Source organism: Gymnoscopelus microlampas (assembly GCF_963454915.1).
Source record: "Gymnoscopelus microlampas genome assembly, chromosome: 12".
Taxonomy (NCBI): Eukaryota; Metazoa; Chordata; class Actinopteri; order Myctophiformes; family Myctophidae; genus Gymnoscopelus; species Gymnoscopelus microlampas.
In genome coordinates, this window is record NC_139949.1 from 20870847 (window position 1) to 20887237 (window position 16391).

At 42.2% G+C, this 16391-nt stretch overlaps 1 protein-coding gene across 1 annotated transcript in view; it reads left to right on the forward strand.

The window, feature by feature from the left end:
• Positions 1 to 10093: 10093 nt before the first annotated feature.
• The window catches only part of capn5b (calpain 5b), a gene marked incomplete at both ends in the record, with an annotated part of 34646 nt that continues 28348 nt past the window's right edge, over positions 10094 to 16391 (forward strand). The window contains one exon of the mRNA XM_084074891.1: positions 10094 to 10258. Coding sequence (XP_083931017.1) covers positions 10094 to 10258 — 165 coding nt within the window. The remainder of the gene's footprint in view (positions 10259 to 16391) is intronic.

A 16391-nucleotide genomic window follows, 5' to 3' on the forward strand; every position in this document is an offset into this window, starting at 1 on the left:
AATCAACCACTAGGAACCACTCTATGGCTTTTTAAAATGAATCCAATTGCCTATATTTAGTATTCTTTGTGTACTCTGACATGTTGTGGACTGATAAAATGTAGGCCCATTCATCCAACAGTCAGTGTGGCTAATTGCAGTTCTCATTCCACTGTATTTCATCTAATGCTCTACCATCTGTCTCTTTCCTCTTGGGAGAACTGAGCTCGTATATCACCACAGTTAACTCCCCCCAAACATCTATCCACAATCACACTTCATTCATTATCCTACATATATAACCCAAGAGCCGTGGATTTGTATGTTTGTGCACTTGGTATGCAACAGCACACGAGTTGGTCAATTGCGGCCGTCCACTCCAAACTTGCCACAAAAATCGGTCATGGGTCTGGCCTTTAAACCGTCTGCTTTTGGTAGGTTGACTTTTGTCTGAAATAGCTTGGTAAACAAAAACGGCAGATTTTTGCCCCATATTTTGGTTCTAGGGCGCCCAGAGCCATTGAGATTGTGTGATAGAGAGTTGTGCCATCTCTGTTCTCCATCGGCCCACAAACATATTGCTTCTGACCCCTCATTAATGCAACTCTGCTATCTCAATGGCTCTGGAATTTTATACAATGCTTGCCTGGATCTAGATCATTTTGATTGATTGATTGAAAAACAGCACGTGGTACAGTAAGACATTAAGGCTAAAAGGATAACAAAAAAGTCGTGGGTACTTGTTTCCATTGTGGTCAATTCATCAACATAGCATAAAAACGTAATGCAATAATACATGTCATCAACAAAAATATGAACATTGCTTCAGTCTTCAGTCAGTCTATAGTTATTAGGCTGACTGACTGAAGACTGAAGCAGTCCAGTCAATATGATTGTATGTATTATTAGGCCCTAATACATCACTGCTGTTTATTTTCATCAATGTCCGACGTGCTTTGACATCATTTGTCTGTGACATTTTGTCATTTCTGACGACAGACCATGGACAAAGTGTGTGCTCTCTCTCTCTCTCCATTAATTAATTGCAATGTGGTGGCGTTTGTTTTAGCTTTCAATGACACAGACAAGACGCTCCAGTAGTAGACTGTTTTTCTTTACTTTTCTGACTGTGATGCCGTGTGAAACAGCAATGATGGACAATACAGATGCACACCACTGTTGGACTATAGCTATACGTTTTTATTGTGGGAGGTGAGGGAATAACTGATAACGTTGTTCATAAGGTCTTGCTCTGTCTATAAGTCATTTGTTCAAACAAAGGTTGTAATAACCTTGTTTTTGTAATTAAATAACACATAATCATAACACATTCTGTAATGGCTTCTGCTTTTCAGAAATAAAACAGCATCGCTGACTACATGTACTGTATACAACAATGTACATTATCAATACTGCCCTGCCAAGGCAGAGTGCAGTAACTACGAAAACAAAAATCACTGAAAAATGGGTTTAAAAGTGATTCAACTGGTCAGCCAAATGAGATATCGGCATAAAAGTGATATTACACTAATTGTACATCTGTTCTTGAGGTAATTGTTTATCCCCCAACATCACAAAGGATAATTTGACCTTTGGGATACCCAAATAAGTCGGTGTGTCCAAAAACGTAGTTACTGCTCTTTGGCTTGGCAGGGCAGAATAGACTACACTCAAAAGTGTAACAGAACTACACTCAAAAGTGATGGGGACAGTTGGGAGTGTCTACAGGGGCCTTTCACGTAGCGTAGGAAGGTGCCAAATGCCCAAGGGCGCTTTTTTCTAGTTATTGTTTTTTTGCAGGCTTATATACGTTGTACAAAAATACAGTTATCCATGCATGTAAATGCAATCGTGCACACCTACTGTGCATGTGCAAACAAACACACACACACACACACGAACGTGCATGCGAACACGTACACACACACACGAACGTGCATGCGAACACGCACACACGCACACGCACACGCACACGCACACGCACACACACACACACACACACACACACGCACACGCACACGCACACACACACACACACACACACACACACACACACACACACACACACACACACACACACACACACACACTGATCTATGTCTGTTTGTTGTTTCAATCTCTTTGCAAATTGAAAATGGAGTCAGTTGATATTGGCTATCAAATTTACATAATAAGAGCTTAGTTATTTTTCACAGAAATGTTCACACAGCAAACATGAAATGTTTATGAATACCCAGTAAAAAAAAAAGAATACCCAACCTATTTAGACCTGAGGCTGATTCTAAAACGTATATACTGTATATAGCAACAACTATACACAGAGGTGTTTCCGGCTTGAAAGGTATAACGATTTGTTTTCGACAACGTATCGTTGGTCCAGGTCTAAATAGTCCAAGTCAGTTCCAACTAAGAGATGTAACTAAACATCTCTCTAGGTTGTCCTTCGATGAGGCCTCCAGCGGCACTTCCAGTCATCTCAATACTCCATACATCTGGCTAGCTCGCCAGTACTTTCCATCCTTTCTTTAGAACATAACATACATAATATGTACTTGTGTATGCCTGAGGCATCCCATCCCATACGCTTCTAAGACACATGTGGTATTTGAGAATTAACAAATGAATGGATATTAAATTGAAGTTTAAGAGAGGACTCAAGAGGAACCTGAAACAAGCAAAACAAGCCTGAAAACATGCATTGTTGATGACTGTCACTACAAACAGATACAGTGTTGTTCAACGCAACTCAAATCAACTCAAAGTTTATTTATATAGCACATTTAAAATGACTGATGTCAACCAAAGGGCTATGAATACAGATTAAAACAACAAAACAGCACAATAAACATAGAACAAAGTAAAATACAAATAGAACACAAATGAAAGAGATATGGCATTACTTTACCTCGCTGGTACATTTACTCAAGTATTGTACTTAAGTACAATTTTGAGGTATTCTTTTTTACCTTACTGGAGTATTTCCAGTTTTCAGTACTTTTACTTCTACTCCACTAAATCTCAGAGGCAAATATTGTACTTTTACTTTATTTACTAGTTACTTTGTAGATTTTGATTATTATTACAAAACATGCATTAACTACTTCAGCCCTATATACATTTCTGCCATTTGAAAATAGCCGATCGATTGTAGATCTGCTATTGTTATACATTTGAAAACTTGTGAAATGGGACGTTCTGCATAATACCAATACTTTTGTACTTTTACGCAAATACATTTTGAATTCCGGACTTTTACTTGTAACAGAGTATTTCTACATTGCAGTATTGATACTTTTACTTAAATAAAACACATGTGAGTACTTCTTCCATCGCTGGTACAGGCCCACTGCCGAATGCGCATGACAGCATGGTTTTCCCATTGCAATCACGAGCCAAGACACCACACCATCTGTTACATTTAGCTTCCAACTGTGACCCCTTCGCTTCTCCAGGCATTTATTCTGGCACTTACGCAACAGTTTCCCAGCTATCTCTCAAAATGTTACGTTTCTGGATAGTTTCTTTAATTAAGCCTGTGGCAGTGGCAAAAAAACTGTCCCAGTTGTTGCAGCCTTGTTTTGCCTAATTTATGCTACGGCAGTGTACGGCAGTGTTGCACACCAAAAAATGGCCGATTTCCGGGACGCGTTGTGCGCTTGTAGATCAGCTATTTTCGGGGCATGGCAGCGTCTTATGATGAGATATAAGTTAGGCTTTAGTGTTTCCATCCATTATGAAGATGAATGGGTTTGAATGATTGAGGTTTTTATATTTTAAGTGGTATTTTAAGTAAAGTGTAGATTCACTTCTTTCTTTCTGTCTTTCTTTCTTTCTTTCGGGCTCAAATGGGTGCATTTTTACACTCAGAGTTAGATTATCACAGAGAATCGTATTGTGCATTAGAGCATGACTACATTCACTTCTCACTTGAATTGGTGCCAGCTGCTGTGTAGCTATAAGGTTATAAGCGTCTTCTTAGTTGTTTGATATTCTCTGCACTACTGTGATGTTGTAGTACTCAACATTAAAGACTGAGGGGCTCCTGCTATGGGAAGAGTTGGCCTGTTGTATATCATCTCTGTCGGGTGGAAACTGTTACTTTTCAGGATTCAAATTCAAAAATAGCAAAAGTAGCAGATCGACATACTCGAAATGCATCGCTTTGCACATACTTTTGATGCTTTTGTGTGACGCTGTAGTATGATCAAGTACAGTAAATCATCCGAAAAAAAACACAAAGGTTTACATATGGACAAAAGAGGTTTCTGCCCGACAGTAATTATATGATCAAATATCAAATGCATATGCAAATGTTGTCTAACTAGTAGCCTACAATATCGGTATCGGTAGTATTGTTATTGCACATGGCTACGTATTTAATGACAAACGCGATGCAACAACAGAGGCCACACAACAGATCGGCACAGAGTGCGCACAGTCAAAATATTTGCAGACTTTTAGTTATGTGTGGGCAAGGCGTGTGTTCCTATGAGTCGATGTCTGCCTGGTGACAGTTACAACAACACACACACACACACACACACACACACACACACACACACACACACACACACACACACACACACACACACACACACACACACACACACACACACACTGTGTGTGTGTGTGTGTGTGTGTGTGTGTGTGTGTGTGTGTGTGACTTGACAGGCAGTTAGGCGGGCCGGGGAAACTCTTCTCCATGCTATTTTTTGGCCGTATTCCGGTTCTTCATGTCGTAAAAGCGGTTGTTTCGAGAATAATTAAGGGCGTGTTATTTAAATGACGCTCGGTTTCAGCCGTCAGATTTATCAAACCAACCAAATGTACGCTAGGATTGGCTGTATAGGATTGCTTGATAAAAGTCATCCAGTGTTGCGGAAAGTACATGAAGAAGAAGGATAGAATAGTTTGCTACTGAGGCAAAATATGGACCAAACTAGAAAAACTGCTCCTCGGAGCACACATAGGTGAACCAGGTCAGATAGGTTTTTATGGCCTCCTGGCGACACTATAATAGGTCAATGTGAATAGGGTGCCATTTCCTCTTCGGCCTTTTACGGCAATCGGACACTGCATTCATGATTTGAGGCATTTTGTTCCAAAAATATGTTTTGCTAAATTAGACCTGCTGGTGGCGCTATAACAGGCCAATGTGTAAAGAGTGGCATTTGTTCCCTGGCCCAGTGGGAAAGTGGATGCAAACTTTCACGGAAATCGCACGCTGCATTCATGATTTGAGGCATTTTGTTCAAAACGGACCTATCCTGCAAACTTTGGAAGCCAATGTTAGCCAATTAGGATGGAATATAAAATATCAGACACATCCGTCGTGATCACATGACTATAGAGATACTGTGTACCGATTTGCGTGATTTTTGGACAGAATCTGAAGGAGCAGACGCGTCGCTAGGTCTCTACTAGGTTGGGGGCTTAGCCCCGCAGGCAACGGGCACATGCACGCGCGCGCAGCGCGCGTGCATGTGCCCCTCCTCCCGCGCGCGCGCGCGATTTCACCCTAATCCGCGGATTTCGCGGATTAGGGTGCTTTTCCCCCCGTTTTTTGTTACTTTATTTCGGTTTTAGGGTTAGGGGTAGGGTTAGGTTAGGGTGATAGATATATAATAAAAAAAAAAAAAAAGAAAACTTTTAATTTTTTTATTTTAATTTTTTTTTTATTGGTGGCTTTGGACAAAACATTGGTGGCTATAGCCACCGAAGCCCACCCCTAACGACGCCACTGTGAAGGAGTAATAGCAAATAATTGTTTTACTAAAGTCAGCCTCCTGGTGGCACTCTAAAAGGCAGATGTGAAAAATGCAAAGGTTTTTCCTTGGCCTCTAGGGAGTGTGCGTGCAAAGTTTCACGCATATCAGTGCAGTTATAGGTAAAAACGCGAATCGGCCTGTTATAGCGTCACCATGAGGTTGATTTGAAAATGCTCAAGTGGCATTTCTTCCTCGGCCTAGTGGGAATGTGCACAGTTTTGCAGCGACCGGGCCAACAGTGCCGGAGATTAGCTGCTCGCAGACAGACGGACGCTATCACAGGCCAATGTGTCGCAATGTGACGCTATAACAGGCCAATGTGTCGCAGACAGACGGACACACGGACACACGGACACGCGGACACACGGACGGACGGACAGGGTGCAAAACATAGTCTCGGCCATGCCTTTCGGCCTGGCGGAGACAATAACTTAAATAAATAAAAAATAAATTGGACACGAGGTCTGCTGGAACATAACGTAATAGAGACAAAGAATCACGCAAGGAATACAACGGAAACAGGAAACGATACAGCCAAACGCTGCCCCTTTGCCGATAACGCGGAAGTCCTACCACTAGGCGTTTGTATTAATATAGAGATAGAGATAGAGATGCTACTTTAATTCCTTACCAGGGCTTTTCTTGACACAGAATGTTACTGTCGATCGGTCCGTGTCGTGACTATGCGCAACAAATAAAAGGCAATGAGCCTGTGTTACCTTATTTGACAGATATGTATTTTCCCGTTGTTTGTTTGTTGATAAGCAAATAACAATGATACTTTTATTCTGAATTCTTCACCAAATTCACCAAATCATTTTGGTGTTAGTAATTTTCCTTTGAGGGCATAAAACCTGTTTGAGTGGCAGGAAAAAAATCCTCTACGCAGGAAAAACCCTGGCAACAAATATCCTTGTTCTGTTCGTGTCTATTACACTCAAGAATGTGAAGTTGATGGATGTGATTTCCTTACTTCTGAACGTATTCATTAATTATTTATTTGTCCCCTCCTTGTTTACACCATCGGGAAAATGAAAATCGAAATACATGAAGAGTTTGCATTATTATCCTTTAATTGGGCATCTCTCCAATTTCTGTTCAACTCATTTTCACTACATTTTGAGATGAACAGATCAATCAGGTCTAATAATAAATGACTCTGACTTTCATAGATCTAATTGGAGTTGCTTCATTTGGTATTGCAATATGTACTTGATAATGGGTCGTATTATATAAACTATAATGGCATGCAAGAAATAATTGCATATTGTCCTTACAGTGTAATCCATTGACAAACATCTCATTCAATCATTCATCGTTGCCTTGCTCTAGATAAAATTATATTTTCAGTGCCGTGGATTTCCTTTTAGTCTGCAGTCGTTACCACTGGGGAAACAAAGCATTCTTCTTGAACTTTTTATCATCTATACCAGTGGTTCTCAACCTGTGAGCTTGGGGCCCACTGGTGGGCCATGGGGATATTGCAAGTGGGCCCCCAAATAACTAGCAAAACACTTAAGATTTGAATGATAATATGACGTTCGTTCGTTCACAATCGATTGACTGATCAAAAAAATGAACATGCTCCATACGGCCAGTGGGCCCACGGTGGGCCCTGATCCAGAAATGGCACCACTGATTTGTACCCTACCTGTTCCACCAAAGACCACCTGTCGAGAGAGCCACTGATTCATGCAGCGCTTCCTTCTTTTGTTTTAATCTCATTCAAGCATATCATTAAATGATAACTTTGTAGTTTTATTAACCCAATGAGACCGGAACGCATCTGTGTCATTTTAAGATGTCTTTGGCTATTAAAAAATCGCAGATATACAAGCTTACCGAGTGCCACGCTATGAGCTTGTAGATCTGTTATTTAAAAAAAAAATAAGCACAGATCGGAGTAAAAGATTTTCGTCTTAAAACATATATTCAAAGTTTTGCACAAAGTTTCCACGATTTTTCAAAAAATAGCAGATATACAAGCTCATAATGCGGCACTCGGTGCTGCGCTATGAGCTTGTATATCTGCTATTTTTGAATAGCCAAAGAAATCTTAAAATGACACAGATGTGTTCCCGGTCTTAATGGGTTAAATTATAACTGTAGTTTTTTTAATGTCACATAAATATTCAGTCTTGGAGATCAAGAATGAAGCTGCCTGTGTGGAAAGCGTGCCTGTGGTCCTCCTCTCGCACAGGGCGATATGTCTGTAGTTGTGTATTCCCGTACATAGTAAAATCTTCAGTGCTAATTTAACTCCGACAGAGTGTACAAATTGAACCAAAATAGTTGAATTGACACTCAGGATTGTGTAGCTGTCAAACTTCAACGTCTCAACGTCAGAAGCAGATTAAACCAGGCAGTTGAGACAAGATTTGACAAAGCTCAAGAGATCTGCTGCAAGCATCTCTGCTCTCTCTCTCTCTCTCTCTCTCTCTCTCTCTCTCTCTCTCTCTCTCTCTCTCATTTCTACACTCTCAGAGTTACAAACCCGTAAGGGGTCATTTGGAACCCCCTCAAGGAACCACGAGGGTCCCTGGACCACACTTTTGAGACCCACTGGTCTAGCAGAGTTTCCAGTGAGCCAACATGCACAATATCAGCACCCTGACTCTGTTTGAATGGAACAGAGCCTTGATTAGTAGGCTGTAATTGGTACCACCTGTGAAGGATGTAAGGAAGAGGCCCAATTTATTTCCAATATGACTGCTGTGCATAGAGCCTATTACTAGTTATTATTGTGAATACTAGTACAGGGGTCTTCAACGTTTTCAGGCCAAGGACCCCCTAGCTAAGAAAGAGATGAAGCAGGGACCCCCTACTCTATATTGTATAACATTGTGTTTCAAATTAAAGTTTTTTTTTACTTAGTCTGCTCTTTTTTCCCTCTACACCTATAGCCTCTTTGCCAAAAATAGCCGATCTACAAGCTCTCAACGCCTCGCAGCGCGAGGCGTTGGGAGCTTGTAGATCTGCTATTTTTGGCTAATGTTCCCCTCAGAAAAGGGATGCTAAGGTTCAAGTGGTTAATGTAAAAAAACTAAATCCTATCACACAAAGATTTGGCGGACCCCCTATAGTAGCTCTGAGGACCCCCTATGGATCCCGGACCCCCTGTTGAAGACCCCTGTACTAGTATGTTACTAAACTAAACTAGTACTGCATGTTAAATAGCCTACTATACGTCGGCTAGTACATTTTATTCACTCAGACCGACTGATGCATTAGCAAATGTAACAATCCAGTAGACAGAAATGAGATTGCACCTATGGAATGAAAAGAGATGTGGTCAAACAAATAGCCAGCTGTCACATTAACCTTGAAGACAAGAGGCTGTCATTGATCTCCATGGATTTCATTTCTATTCCCCTGTAGGGAATAGAGATTCCCTGCACGCACGCACGCACACACGCACGCACGCATGCACTTATCCACGTGCACAACACACACTTGCTCACCCTATCACATTCTGGAGATATTGGTTTAGCGATGGAGTTCGCCAGCCTCATTTTTTCCTCTTGCCTAGCTCATCCTTCTGTGGGCAGATCAATGTGTGTGTGCGCGTGTGTGTGTGTGTGTGTGTGTGTGTGTGTGTGTGTGTGTGTGTGTGTGTGTGTGTGTGTGTGTGTGTGTGTGTGTGTGTGTGTGTGTGTGTGTGTGTGTGTGTGTGTGTGCATGTGTGTGTGCATGCGTGCGCATGTGTGTGCGCTGTGTTCAATGCAGTGGTGTTAATTAGGCCTCAGGGGTGAATTGACAGGCGAATAATTTTGATCCATTGACGTCCAGGTTGTATCCACTGCAGGAAGGAACTGTGGAACCTCTCATTTCCATTTTGCAAAGGTTGTTAAAGGCTCATAGTGTAAGTGTGTGTGTGTGTGTGTGTGTGTGTGTGTGTGTGTGTGTGTGTGTGTGTGTGTGTGTGAGAGAGAGAGAACTAGTGTGAACTGGTAGGAGACAAAATGAGTTTCTCAAACCTCTGTGTGTGTGTGTGTGTGTGCGCGTGTGCGTGTGTTGCTGGTGTGTGCACCTGTGAGAATAACTTCTTATGTTTTCTAATATATTCTAATCCAGTATTAGCTCTATTATTTTCTTGCATAGTATTGTTGTAATCACAATTATTTTGCATAATCGTCATAATCGTTTCAATGTTGAAAAAATTACCTTTTCAAACATTTTCAAAAGCAGCGGAAATAGCAGATATACAAGCCCACATTGTGAGCTTGTAGATTGTCTATTTCCGCTATTTTAATTCATTCTTAAAGTATAAAGTTATTAAATATGGCCTATTTTGGCCATAGTACATTATATATTTTGCTTATTGGTGCTCCCTTCAGGGCTGCAGCATGTTTACTTCAATAAAGACCTTCGAGGGGCAGCAGTACTCCACCCTGAAGAGGCAGTGCTTGCAGAGCGGCCTGCTGTTCGAGGACCCCCGCTTCCCCGCCACGGACGACTCCCTCTTCATCCATGGCAACAGGATCGGACGCGTGGTGTGGAAGAGACCGCGGGTGAGTGGTAGCCTCCGGCAGCCAACCACCCGACAGAATAGTCAGATAGATACACAGACCTGTATAGGCTCTGTGCATAACTGTAGTCCCAGCTCTCGACTATCCCCCACATGAATATGTATTTTCCTGCGTACCCCAATCTGAATATATTTTGTGCCAGGGAACCCTATGCAATATTTGTGGTGTTCATTTTTTTTCAAAATTATTTTTGTTTAAACTTTTTAAAGATTTGTTGAAAAGAGCAGCTCTACAAGCTCACAACATTTTAGATCGGCTATTTTCAAATAGCCGATGTATATAGGGGTTAAGTTGGTTAAACTGATTTTGATGCTATATTAACAAATTAGACTGGGGACCCCCTGGAACCCCCACAAGGACCCCTGGTGGTCCCCGGACCCTACTTTGTCGGAACCAGTGCTTTTATTGATCCTGCAAGGGAAATTCAGTTGTCATAGTAACACTGCAGTAGGAAACACATCACAGATACAGGTAAGAGTAGAGAGACACAACTTCCCGGGGGCCCTCAGCAAAATTAGTTATAATATAGCATCAACATTCAATTTAACCACTTAAACCTTATTGCAGTGGTTCGCAACCTTTTTCATTTCAAGGACCCCCATATAGTAACTCTGAGAGTGTACAAATGGAACCAAATGGACCCTTATTATGCGGACCACTGCCATATTGTAAACTTCAGCTATTCGAAAATAGCCAATCTCGCGAAAAATGTGGAAAACCTTTGAAACCCTTGAAACAAATCTTGTTGTGTTGTCATGGGGGTCAACAACACAATATCTCTTCAGATGGAGTTCCGTTGCCAAATACATATTAATTTGGGGGGCCCTTGACAGGTCCTTGGAGGTCCTTGACATGCTGCACATATGCATGCACACACAGGGACGGATTAACCCCCGATCATCCTTTAGTTCCCCTGAGAGTCAAGGGCCCCTGGACCAATGGCTAATCTGTCCTTGCGCGCGCACGCACACACACACGCACGCACATATGCTCGCATGCACGCAGCATCACCAGCAGCAGCATCCTTCCACTCAGCAGACGCCAGTGGTCCTGCTTTAGAATATTCTTCTTCTTCCGGATGCATGACACCGCACAGACAGCGAGCGTTTATTGCCATGGAAACTGGGTCACGCAGATTGTATGTTTCGGTCTCCGTGGCAACGTCAGGCAGCCCGTTAAGCGAAGCGTGGGATTGCTCAGCAGAGAGAGGCATAAAAGCACTGGTTCTCAAAGTAACGTCCAGGGGACCCACAGGGTTCCTGGAGGTGCTTCCAGGGGGTCCCCAGCTAAATTGGTTAAAAAATAGTATCAAAATCAGTTACTTTAACACAATAAATCTTGTGTGCAGCCAAATACGTATCAATTTGGGGGTGCTTGACATGAAAACGTTTGAGAACCACTGGCATAAAGAAGTGGGAGGCAGCGAGAGCCATACGGGGAGGGTCAGCATAATGATTAGGTGAAAGGCAGTTCAACAGATCATTTTAACCGTTTCTTTCTCTACTAAAAAGTTCTGCCAAAAATAGCCGATCCTACAAGCTCACAATGTATCCACAGCCTGATGCGTTGTGAGCTTGTAGATCGGCTAATGTTCCCCTAGAATATGGATGCTCGGGTTAAATGCTGCTTGCTATTCAAATACGGTGAAATGAAAAAAGGGAGGGGGGGGGGCAGTACTTATATGTTATAATTTGGCATTCACATGAAACAATATGTTTTAAAAACGTTGGAAAAAATGTGTTTAAACTCCCTGTAAACAAATACAAGGATGTTTAGATCATCAATATACATTTAATTTAACATTTTTACAGTAGAGAGGCTTCCAGAGCTTTGCAAATATATCTGTTCTATTTGAAATGCTAGACATTTACAATGTTCCTTTATAGGCCAATATTGCTCTCAAAGTACTGGCAATGCAGTGTACAGCTGCTGCAGCTTCCTCCACTCGTCATGTCATCACTGTGCAGTTCCATTCTGCTACCACTAGGGCAGTGGCTCTCAAACCTTTTCCGTGTCAAGGACCCCCAAATTGAGAAAATGTATGTAAAAAAAATTAAAAAGAAAGATCCAAAATGTTCCAAACATTTTCGATATTTTTCAAAACTGTTCAAAAATTGCAGATGTACAAGCTCGCAGTGACACGCTGTGAGTTTGTACATCTGCTATATTAACTACTTTTGCTGGAGACCCCCTGGAACCCCCTCAAGGACCCATGGGGGTCCCCAGACCCCACTTTGAGAACCACTGGACTAGGGTCACCTTTTCAAAACTTCTCATTTTAAGTTATTTCCATATAAATATGAAAAAAGAAAACTGATATTGATGTTTATACGGTCTAGGATTTAAATATCAGAAGTTGTCCTGTCTGTATCTGTTAAGTCTCTGCATCACTAATGGTGTTCCATTAAACTGCAGTGCTTAGAGAGGGTTAACCGCAGGGACCCTAGCATATTCAGGGGTGAACATTCAGTGAAAATAGCCGCTTACAAGCTCACAATTCATCGCAACGCAGCGTGTTGTGTTTTGGCAAAGACATTTGAGTTGAGGGTAAAAAAGGAGGGTCTCTAGACCCCTGTGGGACTCCGGTCAACAAAGTATAGGGTTTAAGTGATTAATATCATGTATGCATAATAATGCAAACCCTTCATGGTGAATGTATTTTAAATGCATGTACTGTATTTTGAATTATGTAATTACAAATGTGGTCAGCTTTGTTTTATTGCGTTATTTAATTTAAAAAATCTAGGTTATTGTCAACAAGTGTTCAGAGTAAAGTCCTCAGTGTTCATTTAACTCTGACATTTTCTGAGTTACACTCTGCATTCTCATCTTTTCTTTCCCATCTTTCATTTTTCACCTCTACTTTCTCATCTCTTGCTCTTGTAAATCCTTCCACCCACGCTCTGGAGAGACCTCACCGTCCTCTCGCCACAAGTCTGCAGCACAACACTAATTAGGCTATTTTGATCCAGTTTGAAAAGCTAAGACATGCAGTCTCTGGGCATTAAATGCTGTGTACAAAACAACGCTTTCTGCTCGCCTAAATTGTGCCAAGGGAGACATTTGATGAAGCACCACTGATTTGGCTGTCTACTACTGGACAGTCTGAGAACACATTAATTAGTTTGAAAGCACATATTAATTAAGTATTTTGAAAGCCCCCCCCAAAATAGCCTTCTCCGTGGTGTGTTCCATTTCAGACTGCACAGGTGCAAAGCTCTTGTATGGGTGGAAAATGCCTCGAAAATGCCCTGATATAGTGACGCGTAGGTCGGCTATGATGTCACCTGACCTCACATCTTCACCCACCTGCACTTTTCTGCGCACCCGCCTGCAACCGTGCACATGAACCAACATTCAAACCGGAGAAAGAATACGGGAATTATGCTAAGGATATGAATATGATGAATATGTTATTCATAGATACTGTAGATGGATAGATAGAATGTCAACAACATTAATAATAACAATGAATAGTGTGTTGGAAAATGGACCTGCATATTGTACTGTTAATCACTGGTAAAGCTTGTGCTGTACGGTACTTGGCTATTACTGTATGTCGTTTCTGTACATTAATGGTGATGCAGTTTGTCATAAATATCACAGTGAATCACGAGTCAAGACCTTGACAGAACACGAGGTGAGGTGACAGTCTTCTCTCATCACACATAGACAGACCTGACATCAGTCAATAACGGCCTCTGGTTTTATATGCAGTGTGATTCTGTGGTTCTTCGTGCTGTGTTCACACCGGCAGATACAAAGCTTCAGGCTGCCATTGATTTTCAATGGAACCATGGAAGCCAGCGACATGAAGATACAAAGCGACGTCTGACGTTTGTAGCTGCTACAAAATCTACGAAGCGAAGTTGAGCCGGCTTCAACTTCAGCTACAGCATAAAGCTACAAAACCACCAAGTGTTGTTTAACCATTTCCACTCACCTTCACCCTCCACACAATTCCTGCTTGTAATGGGAGAAAAAACTAATGATTTTCATCTGCTAGTTCCATGTTCTGTTTAACCCCAGGCTTTATTTTCCTTTATATTATTCTCGCTAGTCCGACGCATGCTTGGCGGCGTCAACAACCGTGTTGATCAACAGTTCAACAGTGACTCAATGACAGATAATGCTGCGTTGCTTTGTAGTTTTGTGTCTTTTGTAGCTGCCAGTGTGAACACAGCATCAGAGATATGATATGAGCCTGCATTAACCCTCCTCTCCAGCCCAGTATGTGGTGGACGGGCCTGGTGCTGTCCTAGCTTAACCACTTAAAGTTTAAGTGGTTAAGCTAGGACAGCACCAGGCCCGCGCGCCCGGGTTTAGTCTTAAACCCTATATCAGTGACTGGTGTCCCCCAGGGCTCAATATTTGGCCCCCTCCTTTTACACCAAATCTCAGTGCCAAAAATGTAATGTTTGTAGATTGACTATTTTTGCTTAATGTTCGCCTATTATGACATGCAGAGAAAAGGGATAATAGGGTTCATGTGGTTGAGTGGTTAAATGTGTCTTTTTTTTATGGATGCAAGATAGATAGATAGTGTCATACTAGTGTGTACACCAGTGGATCTCAAACGTTTTCATGTCAAGGACCCCCAAATTGATGTATGTATTAAGCTGCGGACCCCCATCTGAAAAGATTTTGTGAAGAGTAGAAGAGATAGGCCCTAATGGGTTAACCAAACAGGTCACATAGGTCTGATCCCTTTAACGACCAATTTGTGCAACATGTCCTTGAATCTTTACCCTCTCACATACTGTCATTCAGCTACTAAATGCCTGACATGTGTATTGTAAATGTAATGGCAGAGCATGGGGCATGAATAGCAACTAGCTCAAATAAAATCTCCTTCTCTCTCTCTCGCTCTCTCTCTCTCTCTCTCTCTCTCTCTCTCCCTCTCTCTCTCTCTTGCTATCATTCTTTCCCACTCTGACCCTCTCTCTCTCTCTTGCATCCATCTCCTCTTCTGATTAGTTGGGGTTTATTTATATCCTGTCTGACGATAGATGTGAAGTTATAAAATGTGCGGGCCATTTATCTGTTCATTGGGGTTGGCTTTGCTGAACAACAGGCTAGATCAGGGGTCTTCAACAGGGGGTCCGGGACCTGTAAGGGGTCCTCAGAGTTACTACAGGGGGGCCACCAAATGTGTGTGATAGGATCTTTTTTTTTCTACATTAACCACTTGAACCCTAGCATCCCTATTCTTTGGGGAACATTCTTTGGGGACCATCTTTGCCGAAAATAGCCGATCTACAAGCTCACAACGCCTCGCAGAGCTTGTAGGTTGGCCATTTTCTGCAAAGAGGTTTGGTGTAGGGGGAAAAAGATCAGACAAAGTACAAGTTTTCAAAGTATTGAGGGTTTAAGTGGTTAACTGTCTGAAAATACATATTAACATGAATCCAACTCAACGCTACACATTGACAGTGCTGTCAAACAAGTCTATGAAGCTATCTATGAAATCTATGGAAAGTTTAATTTGCAACACAATTTTATACAACTAGATTACCCTTCAAACCTAGTCCTATGTTGCACAAATGAGGTCCACATGGGGCCCCTGGTGTGGGTATTCTGATGGCAGACCCCTGACCAGTGGAGCAACGGTGTGCCTCGCAGGTCCGCATGTTACGTTTGTGACGTCCACCACTCACCGTCCGCCCGCCCGCCGTGTGTTGACCCTCTAGGCAATTTTAATATAGGATATGTAGTGGGGTGGTCCCTGCGTCATCTCTCTCTCACCTAAGGGGGGAAAAACGTTAAAGACCTCTGGGCTAGATCCATGCTACATTTGGAGCGGTCTTGCAGTGCTTTAGACTTTGCGTGTTCTATCTGTGTGTGTGTGTGTGTTCTATCTGTGTGTGTGTGTGTGTGTGTGTGTGTGTGTGTGTGTGTGTGTGTGTGTGTGTGTGTGTGTGTGTGTGTGTGTGTGTGTGTGTGTGAGAGAGAGAGAGAGAGTGTGCGTGCGTGCGTGCGTGCGTGCGTGCGTGCGTGCGTGCGTGCAGATGTGTGCGAGTGTGCATCATGCATGTTGACATGCCATGATGGAAGGCCGTACTCATAAGTTGTTTGATGTATAGCTAGCTACTTGCCTAAGGATGTGCGGTGGGGC